This window comes from Hemicordylus capensis, chromosome 7, assembly GCF_027244095.1.
Source record: "Hemicordylus capensis ecotype Gifberg chromosome 7, rHemCap1.1.pri, whole genome shotgun sequence".
NCBI lineage: Eukaryota > Metazoa > Chordata > Lepidosauria > Squamata > Cordylidae > Hemicordylus > Hemicordylus capensis.
Genome location: NC_069663.1, coordinates 16,354,768 through 16,372,502, shown reverse-complemented (window position 1 = coordinate 16,372,502; position 17,735 = coordinate 16,354,768). Strand labels below are relative to the sequence as shown.

Genomic DNA, 17,735 nt, shown 5'->3' with positions numbered 1-17,735 from the left:
TTTGTAATGATATTAATAATAACATCTGATATATTGCTATAGTTTTTATTAAAACAAACTAGCAATATTTTTTCTTAGAGGTATATGTTAATGTATAAATTTAGCTGTAAAATAATGTTAGTTTATAATTCTATTCTTTTTGTTTAGATAACTATGATCCCTGTCTTTCATTTAGGTGGAGTGTTTCATGCCCCGTCCCCCCGTATGATGTGCCAGTAATTTATCTACTGTATTTCTAAATTCAAATTATTATTATTTGCAGAGCTTATTTTCTCCTCTTTATTTTGTGCACATTAAAGCCTTTCTGTTTCTTCTTTGTCAGCTACAACTGTCCGTATTTCCTCTTTCGGCATGTACATTTACAATCTCTTTCCAAAGTAGAATTTGTTTTACTTTTCCTCACTCTTTGTATTGTGTCTGGGGATGCTGGGAGTTGTAGTTCATCAACATCTGGAGTACCACCGGTTGGGAACCCCTAGTGTAGACAGTTCTGAGCTACATGGATCAAATAGTCTGACTGCCATTAAGGCAGCTTCCTATGGGCCTAAAGAATGGCTGTGCAGACAAGAACCCATGGAAATTCTAGTATTTAATTCAAGGGAGGAGAGCTGGTCTTGGGGTAGCAAGCATGAATTGTTCCCTCTGCTAAGCAGGGTCCATCCTGGTTTGAATGGGAGACCACATGTGTGAGCATCGCAAGATATTGCCCTTAGGGGATGGGGCTGCTCAGGGAAGAGCATCTGCATGTTTGCAGGCAGAAGGTTCCAAGTTCCCTCTCTGGCAGCATCTCCAAGATAGGGCTGAGAGAGACTCCTGCCTGCAACCTTGGAGAAGCCGCTGCCAGTCTGTGTGGACAATACTGGACTAGATGGGCCCATGGTCTGACTCAGTATAAGGCAACTTCCTATGTAGTTGACAGACGGTCTTTCTGTGGGAATCCTCTGCTTGAGGTTCAGAAAAATAGAACAGGAATTTGGAATTCCTCCTGCAAGTTTTCTGCATGGCTAATGCAATAACCTCTCCTGAGCTGTAGCGAACCCTGCAGAAATGTACCACAGAGTGCCTCCAGTCAGACAAGGGTGAATAATGTCCCTCCTTAACTTGGGGTAACAGCCTCCCCCCCCCCAGCTTCCAGGAGGATCTTTAAATAGTCCTGAGCTGAGATAAACACATCCTTTTAACTAAAGCTTGCCTCCAGTATAGCCCAATGAGCCATGCAGAAGCTGATTTCTTCTGGGACGAGATACAGCAAGCCTTTCATCTTTCTATCCCTTCATGGCAAAGTCTCAGACGTATTCTGATCAGCTCCTTTCCCCCCCCCAATAGCAACATCCCCTTTCAAGCAGTGGGTGAGGAGAGGCTGGATCTGTAAGCATGTCCTGGTGCAAACAGAAACCTTCTAACCTCTGCAGGCCCCCGTCACTAATTATTTTTAATTCAAAGGACAGAACAAAAGGCCATGGTGCTGCCAGAAGTCAGGGGGACGCCAGCAAGCACTTAACAGTGGACAGAGAAGAACAGGACCTGGTAATAACAACTGGGAGAAAACCCCCAGAGTCCTCTATGCATTATATATGGAGCATACAGGCCATGACCCACTTCTCCAAACATACGAAGCTCTTTGTCTGCATGCCATATTAGCTGTGTGTTCAGGACCCCTGCTAGGTACCTTTTAAAAGTGGCCATTCTCTCTATTTGGCAAGGGGGAGAGTGACTGGCCCTATCCATCCCCAGCACAGCATCCCTCTAGTGGCTGTTGCTAGAATCTATCTTATGTTTCTTTTTTAAAAAAATGGTGAGACCTTTGGGGACAGGGAGCCATTTTGTTTCTTTCTTTGATTGTTTATATCTATGTAAACCGCTTTGGGAACTCCTGATGAAAAGCGGTATATAAATATTTGTCGTGCTCGTGTTATAAGGGTAGCCCGCCCCTATCCTGATGTCAGTGAGGGAACTTGGAACCTTCTGTTCTTCCCAGAGTGGCTCCATCCCCCTGAGGGGAATACCTTACAATGCTCAAACTTCTAGTCTCTCATTCATATGCAACCAGGGCGGACCCTGCTTAGCTAAGGGGACAAGTCATGCTTGCTACCACAAGACTAGCTCTCCTCTCCAAAGATGAGTCCCTTTTAAATAGCAGAGCCTTCGCCAGGGAAGGGACGGGGCCAATCCACTCTACCTGGGCAGCAGCCATAAAAACACAGTTGTTGGAGCAACACCTCTGTCATGTTGTTATACTCAGATTATTTGGATGCCTGCTTGGAGCTCTCCAAGGTCCTGACCACTTTCACATTGGAGCTGTCCAAGGACTGTGGCCCTTCTGGATCTTGGCTTGGCCTAGAACAGGATAAACGAATGGAAGGGGGCAACTGTCTCGAGGCTCAGACTAGGTGGTGGAATGCGTTCCCCGTGGATGTAAGAGGTTTATTATGCCTGGAGGCCTTCAAGAGAGCCATAAAGACCCACCTTTTCAGCTTGGCTTTTTATTTTTTGATTGATTGTTTGATTTATATACCGCTTTTCATTAAAAATGATCTCAAAGCGGTTTACAATATAATTAAAACAATGCATAATTAAAATACAAAGGAACAGATGACATCAAAGCAGCTTACAATACAATTCAATGACTTTTAAATGGGGTTGTTTTTTTTGTTTGTTAATAATGGTTCTATTTTTTATTTTGAACTGCCCTGAGCCATTTTTGGATGGGTGCTATATAAATGAAATAAATAAATACTCTTGCCATTATTTTCCAGCCTTGCCACCATCAAACCACATGGGATTCTTTTTCACTGGAGATACTAGGGATTGAACCTGGCCCCCGCTATGTGCAGAGCCACAGGTCCTCCTAAGCTGTGCAAGCCTATTTATTTTCTCTTATCCTATGTGTTAAAAGTCACCTACAAGCTGGGCCTGAGCATGAGCAGAGTGTTGGCTGTGCTCGATCATCTCCTGGTTTTGTAGCCGGAGTGGCATCAGTGCTCAGAAATAAATGCTGGCCGTTAATGTCAAAGTCTAGCCACGTTCCTTATAATCAAGGACCAAAGAAGTATATCCTTGACATTTGCTTTTTAAAGCTTCTCTGGCAGGCACTACAACAATACTGGAGTGCATTAGTATTCATGCACAAAAGGCTTCACCTGCAATTTAAGGGGAGCCTAATTGTCGGCAGCTTAAATGCAGTTTACGGAGAAAGCAATAATGGGGAAATATAGACATCTTAATTTAAATCAAATTAAGCAATCGGCTTGCGTCATTCTATCAGATGCCTCACTGTATAACACTGTGGTTATATAAGCATGCAGGCGGATTGCTCTCTTTTGGAAGAATCTTACCCTTAAGAAACCTTCTAGGACAGGGGTTCCCAACAGGGGGTACTTGAAGGACTCTCTTGGCCCTTCTGCCTCCCCACTCTGCAGCTGTTCGATTTGTTCCACATCTGGGGATCACGGGCTTGAAGTCGACATGTCCTCAGCAATGTGTCTGCTGCAGAAGGGGAGGGAGGAGGGTGAAGATTCTCCTCCTCTGCTCCTGATTGGCTGGCTGTGTGCTGAAGCTCAGCATGTCCCTCCCCTCAGAAAATTGACAGGCTTCAGAAAATTAGTACAGAGTACTCTCAATGAAATTTAATAGGAGAGATAAACGTCTCATTAACTTCCATAAGACTGCTTATGAGTAACTTAGTGTGGATGTGAGCCAGTGACTATTGTAGCCTGTCTCCCTCACTGTAAAACTTAAATTTGTGTTTTTATGTGTATATATGTGTGTACGTGCATACACACACACTTAAATGTCACAGTTATGAGTCACTGGGTATGATGAAATGAGGGTTACTCTATGCTTTCTTGGGATCTTCTCTCATAAGAGAGATTTCTCTGATCCCAAATCTCGGAGCACGCTGCTCCTTCAAGGTAGGCTGCTACCAATTGGACTGATCTAAAGCCACTGACCAGGCTTAGATATGGCTTCAACAACCCAAAACTGTCTGGCTTGGGATTTAAATGAACGGTACAGCTGGAGTCCACACAACGCAGCGCTAGACAACAATATATTTTTCTGAAAACAACTCAACAGTAGTGAATGACCTTACGCGGCACATGATGGAGAGTTTTGCAAGTAACTCTCCAGAACCTTTTAAATCAGGCTGAAGCCTCTTCTAAGTATATGAACTTTATTAACAAACAAGTGTTTTACACAGAATAAGGAACTGGGAGAAATAGGTTGAAACTGGAAGTAAAGAAGGCACACAGGAATTCAAAAGAAAATACAAAAGCATTAACTAACTCTCAGGCTCTACACACAATTGGTGTGTAGAGCCTGCAGGGCTTGTGCAGGGAGAGCGGGCTTGACCCACTCTCCCTGCACACGATCAAACGACTACTGGCTTTGCCATGGTAGGGGCGGCGGGGATCAGGGGCTGCCTGGCCCCTGGAAGTTCCAGGATGCCCTGCGTGAGTGCATGGAACATCCTGTGGAGATCCCCGAGGCCAGGAGGATTGATCTAGCCTCCTGGTCGGGGGTCTACTCATGTGCTGCCGTGGCGCGGAGCTGTGCTGCAGCGCGGAGCCATGCCATGCTGGCACACGATCTGTTAAATGCAGTTAACAGAGCACTCACTCCGCTAACCTCACTTTATTTATTTATTTATTTATTTATTTCGCGCATTTTCCTACCGCCCCAACCCAAAGGTCTCAGGGAGGGGTTCATCGTCAGGCTAGCATCCGTTGAACCACTGGTCTCGCCTGCGAGCCCGGTGGTTCTCACGATGGGGAGAAACCGAGCTGTGCAATCTTAGCCCGGTCTCTCTCCATCATGAGAATCGCCTCACTGAGTTTTAACCTAGTCTATCAATAGGCAGGGTCTTGGCTGAGAGAGCGCTCTGATCCCAAATTTGGGAGCACGCAGTCTCTCTGCTGAGAGTAGATCCCAGGAAAGCATAGCGTAACCCCCATTTTGTCACACTGGATTATATCCCGAATAAGTTACTCATAAGCATTCTTCATTTCAGTGCGAAGACTCACGAGTAACTTAGTCTGGATGTCAGCCAGTGATTGGAGCAGCCTGTTTCATAACTGTGACATTTACAATTGTGTATGTGTATGTTCTCTCTCTCTCTCTCTCTCTCTCTCTCTCTCTCTCTCTCTCTCTCTCGTACCTGAGCTGAAGGTTTGCAACATAAGGGAAGGGGTTAGAAAATAAGGGTTAGAAAAGGTTGGGGGCCCTTGCTCTAGGATAATATACACCCCATCTGTGTACTACTAATAGCTTTTTAAAGGTCCAGGTTTCTGTTATATGCTGGATGTTTTCTGCCAGATATGCCCATCTGGCTTGCACACAACTCTTTCTGAATGCATTGACTGTTGATACGCTGGGCACGCACTTATGTTTGAAGCCCCGCAATAAAAATGTACGACTGCATGACCTCTAATTGTGATCAAACCAAACCAAACACAAACAATAGAGCACCTAATAAAACAATTAACTTGCAATCACCCTGAAGGAGCAGAGTGTTTATTATCAGCTGCCATTGTGCATGTATTAAGAACCAATCATGCCAGACCGACTAATTTCCTGCTTTGATAATCTGGTTTACAGCCTCCACCAGCGCGCCGGGCAGATTCGCATGCCAAGTCTGATTCCCCTTTACTTGTGTGCTTGCTCCTTTTATTTATTTTAGGGTTTAAAAAAACAAACAAAACAAAACAAAACAAAAAACACCTCTGCCTTTCCAGTTGAAGAAAGCCAAAGTGGCCCACATGAATACAAACATCGCAGAATACATCAACGGAGGGAACAATGCAATAAATCAAAATGCTGTAATCTAGCATGAGAATGGAAGGCTGCAGAAAAGACCAGATCAACAGCAAGAGAGCAGTAAAAGCGAGAGTCTTTTGTGTGTGGATGCTGATGTAACTCCCGTGAGCATAGCAGGCTGCCTTCTACTGAGTCAGACCCTCGATCCATCTAGGCTAGGGCTGCTCAACGTCGGCCCTCCTGCAGATGTTGGCCTACAATTCCCATAACCCCTGGCCAATGGCCACTGTGCTGGGGATCATGGGAGTTGTAGTCCAAAAACAGCTGGGGGCGGGGCTAAGTTAAACAGGCCTGATCTAGGCCAATACTGTCTAGCTCTCCGGGAGTGATCTTGTGAGAGCTGGTTTTGTGGTTGCAAGCATGACTTGTCCCCTTAACTAAGCAGGGTCCACCCTGGTTGCATATGAATGGGAGACTAGAAGTGTGAGCATTGTAAGATATTACCCTCGGGGCATGGAGCCACTCTGGGAAGAGCAGAAGGTTTCAAGTTTCCTCTCTGCCGGCATCTCTAAGATAGGACTGAGAGAGATCCCTGCCTGCAACCTTGGAGAAGCCGCTGCCAGTCAGTGAAGATGATACTGAGCTAGATAGACCAATGGCCTGACTCAGTGTATGGCAGCTTCCTATGTTCCTATGACTCCAGAAAGGGCCTTACCTTGAGATACCAGGGACTGGACCTGTGTCCTTCTGCATTCCAAGTGGATGCTCTGCTATTGAGCTACAGCCGTTCCACTGCCCCTTGACCTTTACATGTGAGTCATGACCAGTGTTCCCTCTGAAATTTTCCATCTGTGAGTTTTGTTCTGGGAGGCAGTATCAAGGCAGTATGTGTGCATGCGTATTCAGAGTGGGGCCTTCCCTGATTCAACCTGAGCGGGATCTAAAATCAACTGAGCAGACATAAAAAACCATGTTTGTGCACACACATGCCTTAGAGCAGGGAATGACAAACTTGGCCCGCCAGCTGCTGCTGAACTACAACTTCCATCATTCCCAGTAGCCAATAGTGAAGGATGATGGGTGTTGTACTGTAGCTCAGCAACAGGTAGAGGGCCAAGGCTGCCCATCCCTGCCTTGGAGGGAATGCCGGTTGTGACCACAATATGTGTAGCTCCCAAGTACTGCAAGCAGCACCAACACAAATGATGAAGCCGGAGGGGGGAAATGAGGTGATGGAGGTGAAGCGACCCTTTCCCCAGCTCCTGCTGCCCTCTTTTCTTCACAGAACCTTGAGGAGGTTTGGGCAAAGCTGAAAAGGTATGGCAGCACTGGGCTCTAGGAAGCCACCTTCTAGGATATCAGGATATCTTCTCCTCCCTCATCAAGGCTAGTGCAGGGAGACTGATGTTAGCCAGGCATAAGAGTCAGGCTCTAATCCAGGGTGCACAACTCAAATGCCCTGGTGGGCCAGAACCAACCATAACTTGGTATTAGGGGCATAGCGACTATTGAGCGAGGGGGGGACAATTGTCCCCAGGCCCCAAGGTTCTGCCTTCCCCAAGCAGTGTTCACTCAACAGGGATAACCAGATGTTGTTGACGACAACTCCCAGAATCCCCAAGCAAAAGCCATTGCAGTTGAGGATTCTGGAGTTGTGATCAACAACATCTGGGAATCCCCGTTAGTGGGAACACTGCCCCCAAAGCTTGCCCTTGGCCAGGGCACCCCCTTGCCTCCTACACCCAGCCAGCAAGCAAAGCGCTCATGGGCTGGGAGTGTGAGGCATGCTCCTCTACTCTCCAGTCAGAGTTTCATCCTGGCTGGGGACTCTCATCTCCCCCCGCATCTCATTGGCCCCTCCCCTGCATCTCATGTCTGTTGCAAGGGGTGTGGCTTCGGGCGTGTGCATGCTTTGCGCATGCAAAAGAACAGCCAGGGGGAGTTTCCAGTCAGGCTTTGTTCCCCAGCCCCCGCAAAAGCTCCCTACACCCCTGCTTGGTATGTAGGGGCTGAGGTCAGTTTTCAACAAATGAATTACTGCATTGAATTTAACATTTTCCATGCTTTCTGGTGTATAAGTGAACTTGTTGGTTGGTTATCAGAATTAAATCTATTTTATTTTATTTTGTTTATTTGTTTGTTTGTCTATTTATTTATTTAATAAATATACCACCTGGTATAAAAATCTCTATATTAGAGAGAGGTATTGGCTTTTTGCTCATACGCTTTGGGCTGATGGACTGCATTCTACTCATAACAACTCTTATTGATACAAGCTACTGTGTGGCTTCCCCAAGTTCACGGTAGTGTGAATGTTAACCCTGCTCTGGTGGAGCTGAGATCCGGAGGCCAAGACTACACACGACATTTCTTTGGTGGTTCCAGAAGGTTCGCTGCTTTGGAAATGTCAGTTCCAGTGCTGCTTAATTAAATGAAATCCCCCCAGTGCCCAAGGCATATGGCCAATGAAACAGCGCAGCTCAAGGATAATAGTCCACCAGGGTGCAATTAATCTCAAGGTTGCTCTGGTGCTGAGCTGCAGTGATCACGTGGACATGGAATACCAATAGACTTTTCAAAGAAGACCTAGAGTTTTGAATGGGGTAGCAGGTTGGCTTATATGACAGCCATCCTCACTGTAGCAATGGCAATATAAATGCACTCGCAGTCAGGAATTTTCTATCTCCCTTGGCCAAGGACAGGCTTTGCCCCAGGTCATTGGTCATCATTGTTGGATTAGAAGTCCTCCATGTAATTCTCCTCCAGCTACACCACTCTCGTTGAAGATGATTCATTGAAGACTGAATCATTGAAGATGATTCCAGTCCACCCTTTCCCCCTTGCTGCCCATCACTGCTTCCCAGAACCTCTGTGGTGCCACCTATTCTACCCCCTTGAAATCCTTCCCATCTTTTCGGTGAAGCCTTTGCACAATGCTTTTATTCCCCGTACCCTGCTGTGTAACTAAACAGAAGTGTATGTAACTAAAAATTTTCCCTGTTTACCCCATCTCCATTTTGATTCTCTCCCTCTGTTGTCTCGCATGTGTTGGGATTTAGGTTGTCAACTTCCTGGGACAGGAATCGGGCCACTTGTACTTTGCAAAGTGTGATGTACTTGTTGGTGCTATAGAGGAATGTCTTGGTGGTTGATCCCTCAGGAATATTTCCTCATCCCCCACCCCACCAGACTGGGACTTTACAGCAGAGCGTCCAACAATAATGTCATTGTCTATTATGGTCCTATAGCTTGAATTAATTATTTTAAAAGGTCTCTGTTGTTTAAAGAAACCTCATTCATTCACTCCTCTACCCCAGAACAAGCAGTGGGAGCCAGTGCAGCCAGGAAGATAGGACACTCCTTCAACCTCCCAGGAGCCAAACCAACCCCTTAGCTTCCTTCCCGGCCAGGAGCTGGGCTGGGTGAGACCATGTGTGCCAGTGGGGAGGGGTGCAGGATCATCTCCCCTGCAGATTTTGGCTAGCTTGGTTTTGACCTCTTGCTCCACCTATTTTTCCTGCTACATGGTCTTGGACAAGAAGAGAACATTAGCCTTGAAGGTTTGGTTAATAATAATAATAATAATAAATTAATAGTGCAGTATTTTCTAGAGAAATCAATCCATTTTTGAATAAGTTTGAAAATGTCAAGCAACCTTCATTAATAAGGTGAATAAACGAACAAGATTAATTACCATAGCCTTTTAAAGTATTTAATGTATCACAAAATCCTCACTCCCCTAATAGCGTTCTTTGCTGCCCCTTTGCTCCCCCAAACTAGTTGTCCTAAAGTCACCCCTGGGGTTATATAAACAGACAAACAATCCTTTGCAGTTAATCCCAGCTCTTATTACTAATTCTACTAGTTTCCGTCTTCATTCTCTGTAGAAAGATCTTTAAACGAGTTCTATCAGGTTGCCAAAATGATGACCAAAGGTATTTTTTTAGCAGTCATTGTAGGATGAAGCACATCTTTAGCAAGTAACCTGTGGTACACAAGAAAATGCACTGGTTCAGACATCACAGAACCCTGATTATATCTTGGTTCTGTGTAATGTCCTGAAGCCCTGAGAATGCGTGCTCCCCCCTCTCCACCCACATGAGCCTCAGAAGAATTCTACTCCCAGTTGTATGGAGTTTGTTGAAATAAGTAATATCTGAAAACCACTTTCGTCCTTGAGTTCAGATCTCTGTTTAGTTCCAGGAGGTTGGTTAGAACAAACCTACATTGGTCTGTTTACAAGGATGTCCCACAGCCAATCTTGGTTTGTTTTTAACCACAATCAGGATGTCAAGCGAAGCTATGACTATGGTTCTATGTAACACCTGAACCACCCCAATGCAGTCAGTGATCTGTTTTTCAGGCGAGGGCCACAAAAACCCAATGTGAGAGCCATTTCCCATTGTGCTGACCTCTACACAGTACTGCTCTTTTCTCAAGGCTGGGAGGACCCTTGAAGAGAGATGGAACCCTCTCTTTAAAACTCTAGAAAGAAAGCATCGGGAAGGGCTGCACTTCCCAGCATGCCGTCACTTCTAAGATGATTCAGGGGCTCAAGAGGGCTCCTTTCTCCTTAAAGGAGCCCCACCGACATTGGGCAAAGCACTGCACTTTGGGAACGGTTGCTTCCACATAGTGCAAGGAGGACCGTACGAAGTATTTAGCTTCAGCCAAAGCTTCACATAAGCCCAATAAACAATTAGTTAGGGGACCACACAGGGGTTTTTTTGGAGCTCCCACTGCCTACATTGTCTTATAATGAAGAACAGTGCAGTAGGAAAAATTGCACATTGACAGCTTGCTGGAACCTTGAAGCAAAGGCCAGGTTCGGATGTACAGGATAACTGCAGTTATAGCTGGCCGAGGTTGTAACTCCAGTACGCCCGCATGCCCGAAACTGCGTTATAGGCTGAAAGCTAACTCCTTTTTGCTCCACCAAACTCCAGTTGGGGCCTTCGGTTATCTCTAAGTTTTGTCACCAGCAATTGCGGTTTTGCCGCCGAAGTGTTATGACGGACTGCAGATTCAGTTATAACCATGGTTCTGCGCCTATTCCAAACCCCAATCATAGAGGCAGTGGCCTAGGCTGAGCCATGAGGCCAAACATTAGGGAAAGGCTCCCCTCTCCTGCAGCTCCAGTTCGGCTGGCCGCGGTTTGTTGAACGTCTGTGGAGTTAGCGATAAGAACCTCGGTCATGATTAACTGCGGTTATACCGTATGTCTGAACCCGGCCAAAAGGTTTTGAATGTCTGACTTTCGGTTTGGAAGGGTGTGAGAAGCAAAATATGAAAGAAAGAAAACATTAACTGCAAATGTGGTGCCCTCTGGTGGCAGGCTAGGCTTTGGGATGAGGAAGCTGACTGCATTCTGAGGCGGGCATGCCTCTTGATGGTGTGGCTTTTATTATCTTTCCTGAAACCTTTATTATTGCTCATAAATAAATGGGTCAGGATTCCTTGGTCACTGTTGTATATTCATTGCAGCCCCCTGAAATAAGCCACCTTGACAAGAGGAATCCTGTGCATCGCTCTCTCGTTTTCCCTCCCTTTCATCAGAGCCAGTCTTCCTCAGGAGAATAACCTGACAACAGGCCATAAATCATTAGTGCAGGTGGCTTCACCTTCTAGATTAGGCTAATTAGGTTCTTAATGGCCCTCTTGAACACAGACCTCTCCACCATATGCCCCCAGATCAGTCCGAGCTTTTGAATAAACCCTGGCATATTTTCCACTGCTGGACCCTCCTTTCCTTGGAAGATGGGGAGCAGATATGACCCAGAGGCCTTCAGGGGTTTTCGGTGAGGAAAGCAGGCAGTTTATCTTTGCCACCACAAAATAGCCTGGTTGCCATATTGGCAGATTCCAGGTTTTTCGCCCAGGTAGGGCACCACCTGATTCCAAGTTCTGCATTTATAAAGTGAATGCTCCATCCTCTTTGTTGTAGAGGGGGGAAATCAAGGCAGGGAAATAAAAGTAGGAACATAGGAAGCTGCCTTATACTGAGTCAGACCATTGGTCCATTTAGCTCAATATCATCTACACAGACTGGCAGCAGCTTCTCCAAGGTTGCAGGCAGGAGTCTCTCTCAGCACCATCTGGAGATGCCTGGGAGGGACCTTGGAACCTTCTGCATGATGCTCTTCCCAGAGTGGCCCTATCTCCTAAGGGGCATTTCTTCCAATGCTCACAGATGTAGTCTTCCATTCAGATGCAACCAGGACAGACTCAGCTTAGCAACAGGGACAATAGGTCTTGCTACCACAAGACCAGCTCTCCTCCCTGTTTTACTCTTTCTTTCTTCATCTTTTGATGCTTGTCAGTTTACTGAATATCTTGTCAGCTTGAGCCTTACACACATGTTATGCTCAACACACATACAATCTGTTCACAGCATGATAATATTGCATTAACATTACATTATCATTATTTTGGTCTCTGATCAGCTACATATACAAAAACAGTACAATTACAAATACGAATTACAATCTTTCCCCAATACAATCCTTGATTGATTGATTGATTGATTGATTGATTGATTAAGTGCCATCAAGTTGGTGTCGACTCTTAGCGACCACATAGATAGATTCTCTCCAGGATGATCTGTCTTCAACTTGGCCTTGATGGTCTCTCAGTGGTGCATTCATTGCCAGAGGTGCAACTAGGTAATTTTGGAGCCTGGACCTAAAAACCTTTGGAGGCCCTGTGCTGCAAATTAAGCATCATTTTTTAACATGTCGGTTCTTGAGGGCACAAACCATACCTCCCAGGACAGACTAAAAAGGATATTGGGGCCTCCAGGGGTGTGGAGGCCCTGCACTTTGGCCCCCAAAGTCCAGGGGTAAGAGCTGTTGTAATCCAGCTGTTCATTGCTGTTGTAATCGAGTCCATCCACCTTGCTGCTGGTCATCCTCTTCTTCTCTTTTCCTTCAACTTTCCCCAGCATTATGGACTTCTCATGGGAGCTGGGTCTTCGTATAATGTGTCCAAAGTATGATAGTCTGTGCTTGGTTATTTGTGCCTGAAGTTCTATGACCCATTTGCTTTTTTTTTTTTTTTTTGGCTGTCCATGGTATCCTCAAAAGTCTTCTCCAGCACCAAAGTTCAAAAGCGTCAATACTTTTTTCTGTCTTGCTTCTTCAAAGTCCAGCTCTCGCATCCATAGAGTGTCACGGGGAGAAAACCATGGTCCGAACGATTCTAATCTTTGTAGGTGTAGACACGTCACGGCATCTAAATATCCTTTCCAAGGCCTTCATTGCAACCCTACCAAGTGCTAGTCTGTGGCATATTTCTTGACGGCTGGATCCTTTACTGTTGATGGTCAATCCTAAAAGGCAGAAGCTATCCACCACTTCAATGTCTTCATTATCAGTTCTGAGGCTGGTTGCTGTACCCGTTGTCATTAGTTTAGTCTTCTTTACATTTAGTCATAGTCCCATTTTTTCACCGTGCACCTTGATTTTCATTACTAGAGCTTTGCCGATCATCCGCATTCTCAGCTATCAGAGTGGTGTCATCAGCGTAGCGCAGGTTATTGATGTTCCTTCCTCCAGCTTTAAAACCGCACTCATCTTCTTTCAGTTAAGCTCCTCTCAGTATCTGTTCAGCATATAAGTTAAATAAATAAGAAGAAAGTAAGACAGCCTTCTCTTATTCCTTTGCCAATCTGGAACCAGAAATTGAATGAATGAATGAACATCTGCAAGAGGGCTGGTTATTATTATTTATTCGATTTCTATACTGCCCTTTCAAAAATGTCTCAGGGCGGTTTATTATTATTTTTATTATTTTTACATTTATATTATATTATTTACATTTACACAGAGAAACAACAAACAAATAAGATGGATGGAACCCTGTCCCCAAAGGGCTCACAATCTAAAAAGAAACACATGATAGACACCAGCAGCAGTCACTGGAGGTCCTGTGCTGGGGCTGGATAGGGCCAGTTACTCTCCCCCTGCTAAATAAAGAGAATCACCACGGTAAAAGGTGCCTCTTTGTGAAGTTAGCAGGGGTGGTTGAGCAGCCTGTGCTAAATGGACCTTTAGTCTGATCCACTCCTTAGGGTGATCTCCTATGCTCCCTTCCATTTATGCCTTTCCTGGGCTCACACTTCCTTGGATACCTCATTTTAGTTTGTGATGATTGCTAATGAGTCCTTTTGCAGAGTGATATATTTTTTCGACACTGGCTGATGAATCATGCCCACGTCTCTGTCTATTGTAACTAATAGTCCATGGGATATCTCATTAATTATACGTTACACTTTGCTTCTTTTTGTTAAAAAAAAGTGATTTGAGATGTTGCAGAATGAGTAATTCTCTGCTTCCTCGCCCTTTTGTTCTCTTGCAGGTAGCAGCCTTGGAGAGGCAGATTTTTGACTTCCTGGGTTATCAGTGGGTGCCTATCCTGGCTAATTTTTTACACATTATGGTGGTCATCCTAGGCATCTTTGGCACCATTCAGTACAGATCCAAATACCTCATACTGGTAGGTACCAAGCAGGCAGTGCAGTGCCACCTTGTGCCTGCCTGGTTTGTTTCTTTTCTGGAATGGGATTCTGATAGGATAGCATGTTGGTGTGGCAGAGGAACAAACATAAGAACATAGGAAGCTGCCTTATACCAAGTCAGACCCTTGGGCCATCTCATTCAGTATTGTCTAGACCAGAGATTCTCACTGTTGGGTCTCCAGATGTTATTGGACTTCAACTTCCATAATCCTCAACCAAAAGCCACTGGAGCTGGGGATTATGGGAGATGAAGTCTCATAACCTCTGGGGACCCAACGTTGAGAATCCCTGGTCTAGACCAGGCCTGCTCAATTTTGCCCCCCCTGCCCTGCTGTTTTTGGACAACAACTCCTATAATCCCCAGCCACAGTGGCCAATAGCCAGGGATTATGGGAGTTGTAGGTCAACAAATGCAGGAGGGTCGAAGTTGAGCAGCCCTGCCTTTAAGGAAATCTTTTGGACATTTAAAAAAAAAAAAAAATCTAATGAGTCCCATATTCTCAGGTTTCAGACATTTGACTTTGGCTCTATGGGCACATAGAAAGCACATAGGAACACAGGGAGCTGCTTTATACTGAGTCAGATGGTCGGTCCATCTAGCTCAGTACACTGACTGGCAGCAGCTTCTCCAAGGTTGCAGGCAGGAGTCTCTCTCAGCCCTGTCTTGGAGATGCCAGGGAGGGAACTTCTGCTCTTCCCAGAGCGGCTCCATCCCCTGAGGGGAATATCATAAGCAAACAATATCTTAAGCAGACATGTAGTCACCCATCCAAATGCAAACCAGGTCAGATCGACAATAACTTTGTGAGGTAGGCTGGGCTGGGAGAGAAGTGACTGGCTCAGAGTCATCCAGTGAGTTTCATGGCTGAACGGGGATTTGAACTCGGGTCTCCCTGGTCCTAGACCAACACTCTAACCCAGTGCTGCTCAACTTCAGCCCTCCTGCAGATGTTGGCCTACAATTCCCATAATCCCTGGCTGTTGGCCACAGTGGCTGGGGATTATGGGAGTTGTAGTCCAAAGGCCAAAATTGAGCAGCCCTGCTCTAACCACTACACTATGCTGGTATCTGGGATTTATCAAGCCCTGATCCACTTTCTGTTGTAGGCTGCAGGAATGTAGAAAGAGCAAAAACTAGAGGAGCAACTCCTCACTTGATTTTTTTTGTGGTGGTGATGGGAAGGAATGACTCTTCTGGGGGAGAAAAAAATATGTTTGAAGATTGGTTTATTAGATTAGGTGGAGGTGCGGGGAGTTGGGTAAAATGAGGAAGGAAATCTTTAGATGCTTGGGGAGGCATCTCCATCCCTGGTGGAGAAGCTCTGCATGCCCCCAATGTGCTTCGGTCTGCAGGAAGAAATTTTGCTCGCTGCAGCAGCGGAAGCACAAAACTGGGGAGTAGGGTGTTGCTTTTGCTGCCTGTCTTTTAAACTCAGTATGATAGAGAGCCAGAGTCTGCCTTCAGGCTCTGTTGCCTCTCCTGCTGTTAGCAAGCCATCTATTCTGCCTTCTTGACTGTCAACCTGCCCATTTTTCTCTCTCTCCCTCCCTCCAGTATGCAGTGTGGCTTGTGCTGTGGGTTGGATGGAATGCATTCATCATCTGTTTTTACCTGGAAGTAGGACACCTTTCACAGGTAATTACCTCTGTAATCGCACCGAGTGCATGCCCTTCTCGGACTGCTGATCCACATGGCAATCCAAGGTCCCCCCCATCCATCATCTTTGTGCTGTGATTGCTCAGTCAAATAGAGATTAGAGTTCAGGAGGTGGCTTGGTGTCATAAAGATGCCACGGCTGCTCTGAAAACATCTCTCTTCCTTCCCCGCTGCTGATGCTGCCAAGTAGAATTGGCATAGCAGGATGCTGGAGAAGATGGTGGAGAGACCCAAATGAATGATTTACCGTATATACCCAAATAGAAGTCAACTATGAGTTTAAGATGACCCCCTTAAAAACCAGAGGTTCATACAGGTTATATCTCGATTTGCTCAAAGGGAAGAGGACTGGATTTAAGATGGACCCCCCTGATTTCTAACAACAAAGAACTTGGGGGAAAGGCTAGTCTTGGATTCAGGTAAATATGGTACTACAGGACAGTGTTCCCTCTAACAGGGATTCCCAGATGTTGTTGACTACAACTCCCAGAATCCCCAGCTGCAATGGCTTCTGCTTGGGGATTATGGGAATTGTCGTCCACAACATCCCTGTTAGAGGGAACACAACTACAGGGCTGAACAGCTTTGACCCTCCAGCTGTTGTTGAACTACAACTCCCATCAGCCCCAGCCACTGTGGCCAATACTCAAGGATGATGAGCTTCAACAACTGGAGGGCGGAACGATTTGTGAATCATTTAATGAATGAAAAGGACCAATCTGATCATTTCAAATACTGAGCCATACGTTGGATGGGGGGATGCTCCATGTGTGGGACGCAGGGCAATAGGTCCACACCCCAGGGGCGGGGGTCTGTCTACTGCTGAATCTGCTGCTAATCAGTTTCATTGGGTGACAGGAGTTCTAGCATTATGAGAGAGGCAGAAAAACTCTGCTCTATCCACATTCTCCCTATTAACTTGCACAGCACAAAAGCTTTCTCCTCCTCTTGCTACGGATCAGCAGGAAATTGGAAATGTGTCCGCATCCAGATTGATCGAGGCATACACAAAGCTCTGAGGATTACTGAGTTGGGTGAAGGCGGCTCCCTTCTCCACAGTTCTAAACCCTTTTGGCCCTGGGAGGGGGGGCAGAATAAACAACTACTCATGTCCCCTAAAGGTAAAAGGTAAAGTGTGCAGTCAAGTCGATTGCTACTCCTGGCGCCCACAGAGCCCTGTGGTTTCCTTTTGGTAGGGTGGGGTTACCATGTAGGTTGGGGTGACCATTGCCTCCTCCCGCGCAGCCTGAGATGATGCCTTTCAGCATCTTCCTATATTGCTGTTGCACGATATAGTACCAGCAGGGATTCGAACCAGCAACCTTCTGCTTGTTAGTCAAGCATTTCCCCACTGCGCCATTTCCCCTAGTACACCAATTATTTTACACCTATCAGTGTTGGGTTTACAGGAGAGAGACAGGCTCTCCAGCCCCCTTACCTTCTGAGGGAGCCTTCTTACAGGATTGATAAAAATAAATCCCTCTCCTTCCCTCCCTCCCTCCCTCCCTCTCTCTCTCTCTCACACACAAACCATCTTATACATGTTTACTCAGAGATACGTCCCACAGCGTACCCAGTAAGGCTTTACTCCTAAGTAAGTATGCCTAGGATTGCAGCCTGACGGCAACATCAATTTACAGAGGAGAGGACTTGGCATTTATTTGCGGCTGGCATGCATGCCAGGTGCCCTGCTGACAGAGCAGGGAGAGGGCCTATTTTCCAGTCACTATCCTTGGTTAAAATGGTGGGGGTAGTGTTTCACAAGTAGCTAATACTTGCTTTCATTAATATTGTTAATTAATTTGAATA

General features: G+C 45.8%; 1 protein-coding gene across 4 annotated transcripts in view; it reads left to right on the top strand.

The window, feature by feature from the left end:
* NKAIN1 (sodium/potassium transporting ATPase interacting 1) overlaps positions 1-17,735 on the top strand; it is a 59,849-nt gene that overhangs the window by 21,470 nt on the left and 20,644 nt on the right. For 2 of the 4 annotated variants that reach the window (XM_053267537.1, XM_053267538.1), the window contains exons 2-3: positions 14,110-14,247; positions 15,825-15,905. The exons of 1 other annotated variant lie outside the window; for it this stretch is intronic. In XM_053267537.1, the coding sequence (XP_053123512.1) occupies positions 14,110-14,247; positions 15,825-15,905 (219 nt within the window). The remainder of the gene's footprint in view (positions 1-14,109; positions 14,248-15,824; positions 15,906-17,735) is intronic. One more of the 4 variants, XM_053267539.1, reaches the window with a different exon arrangement.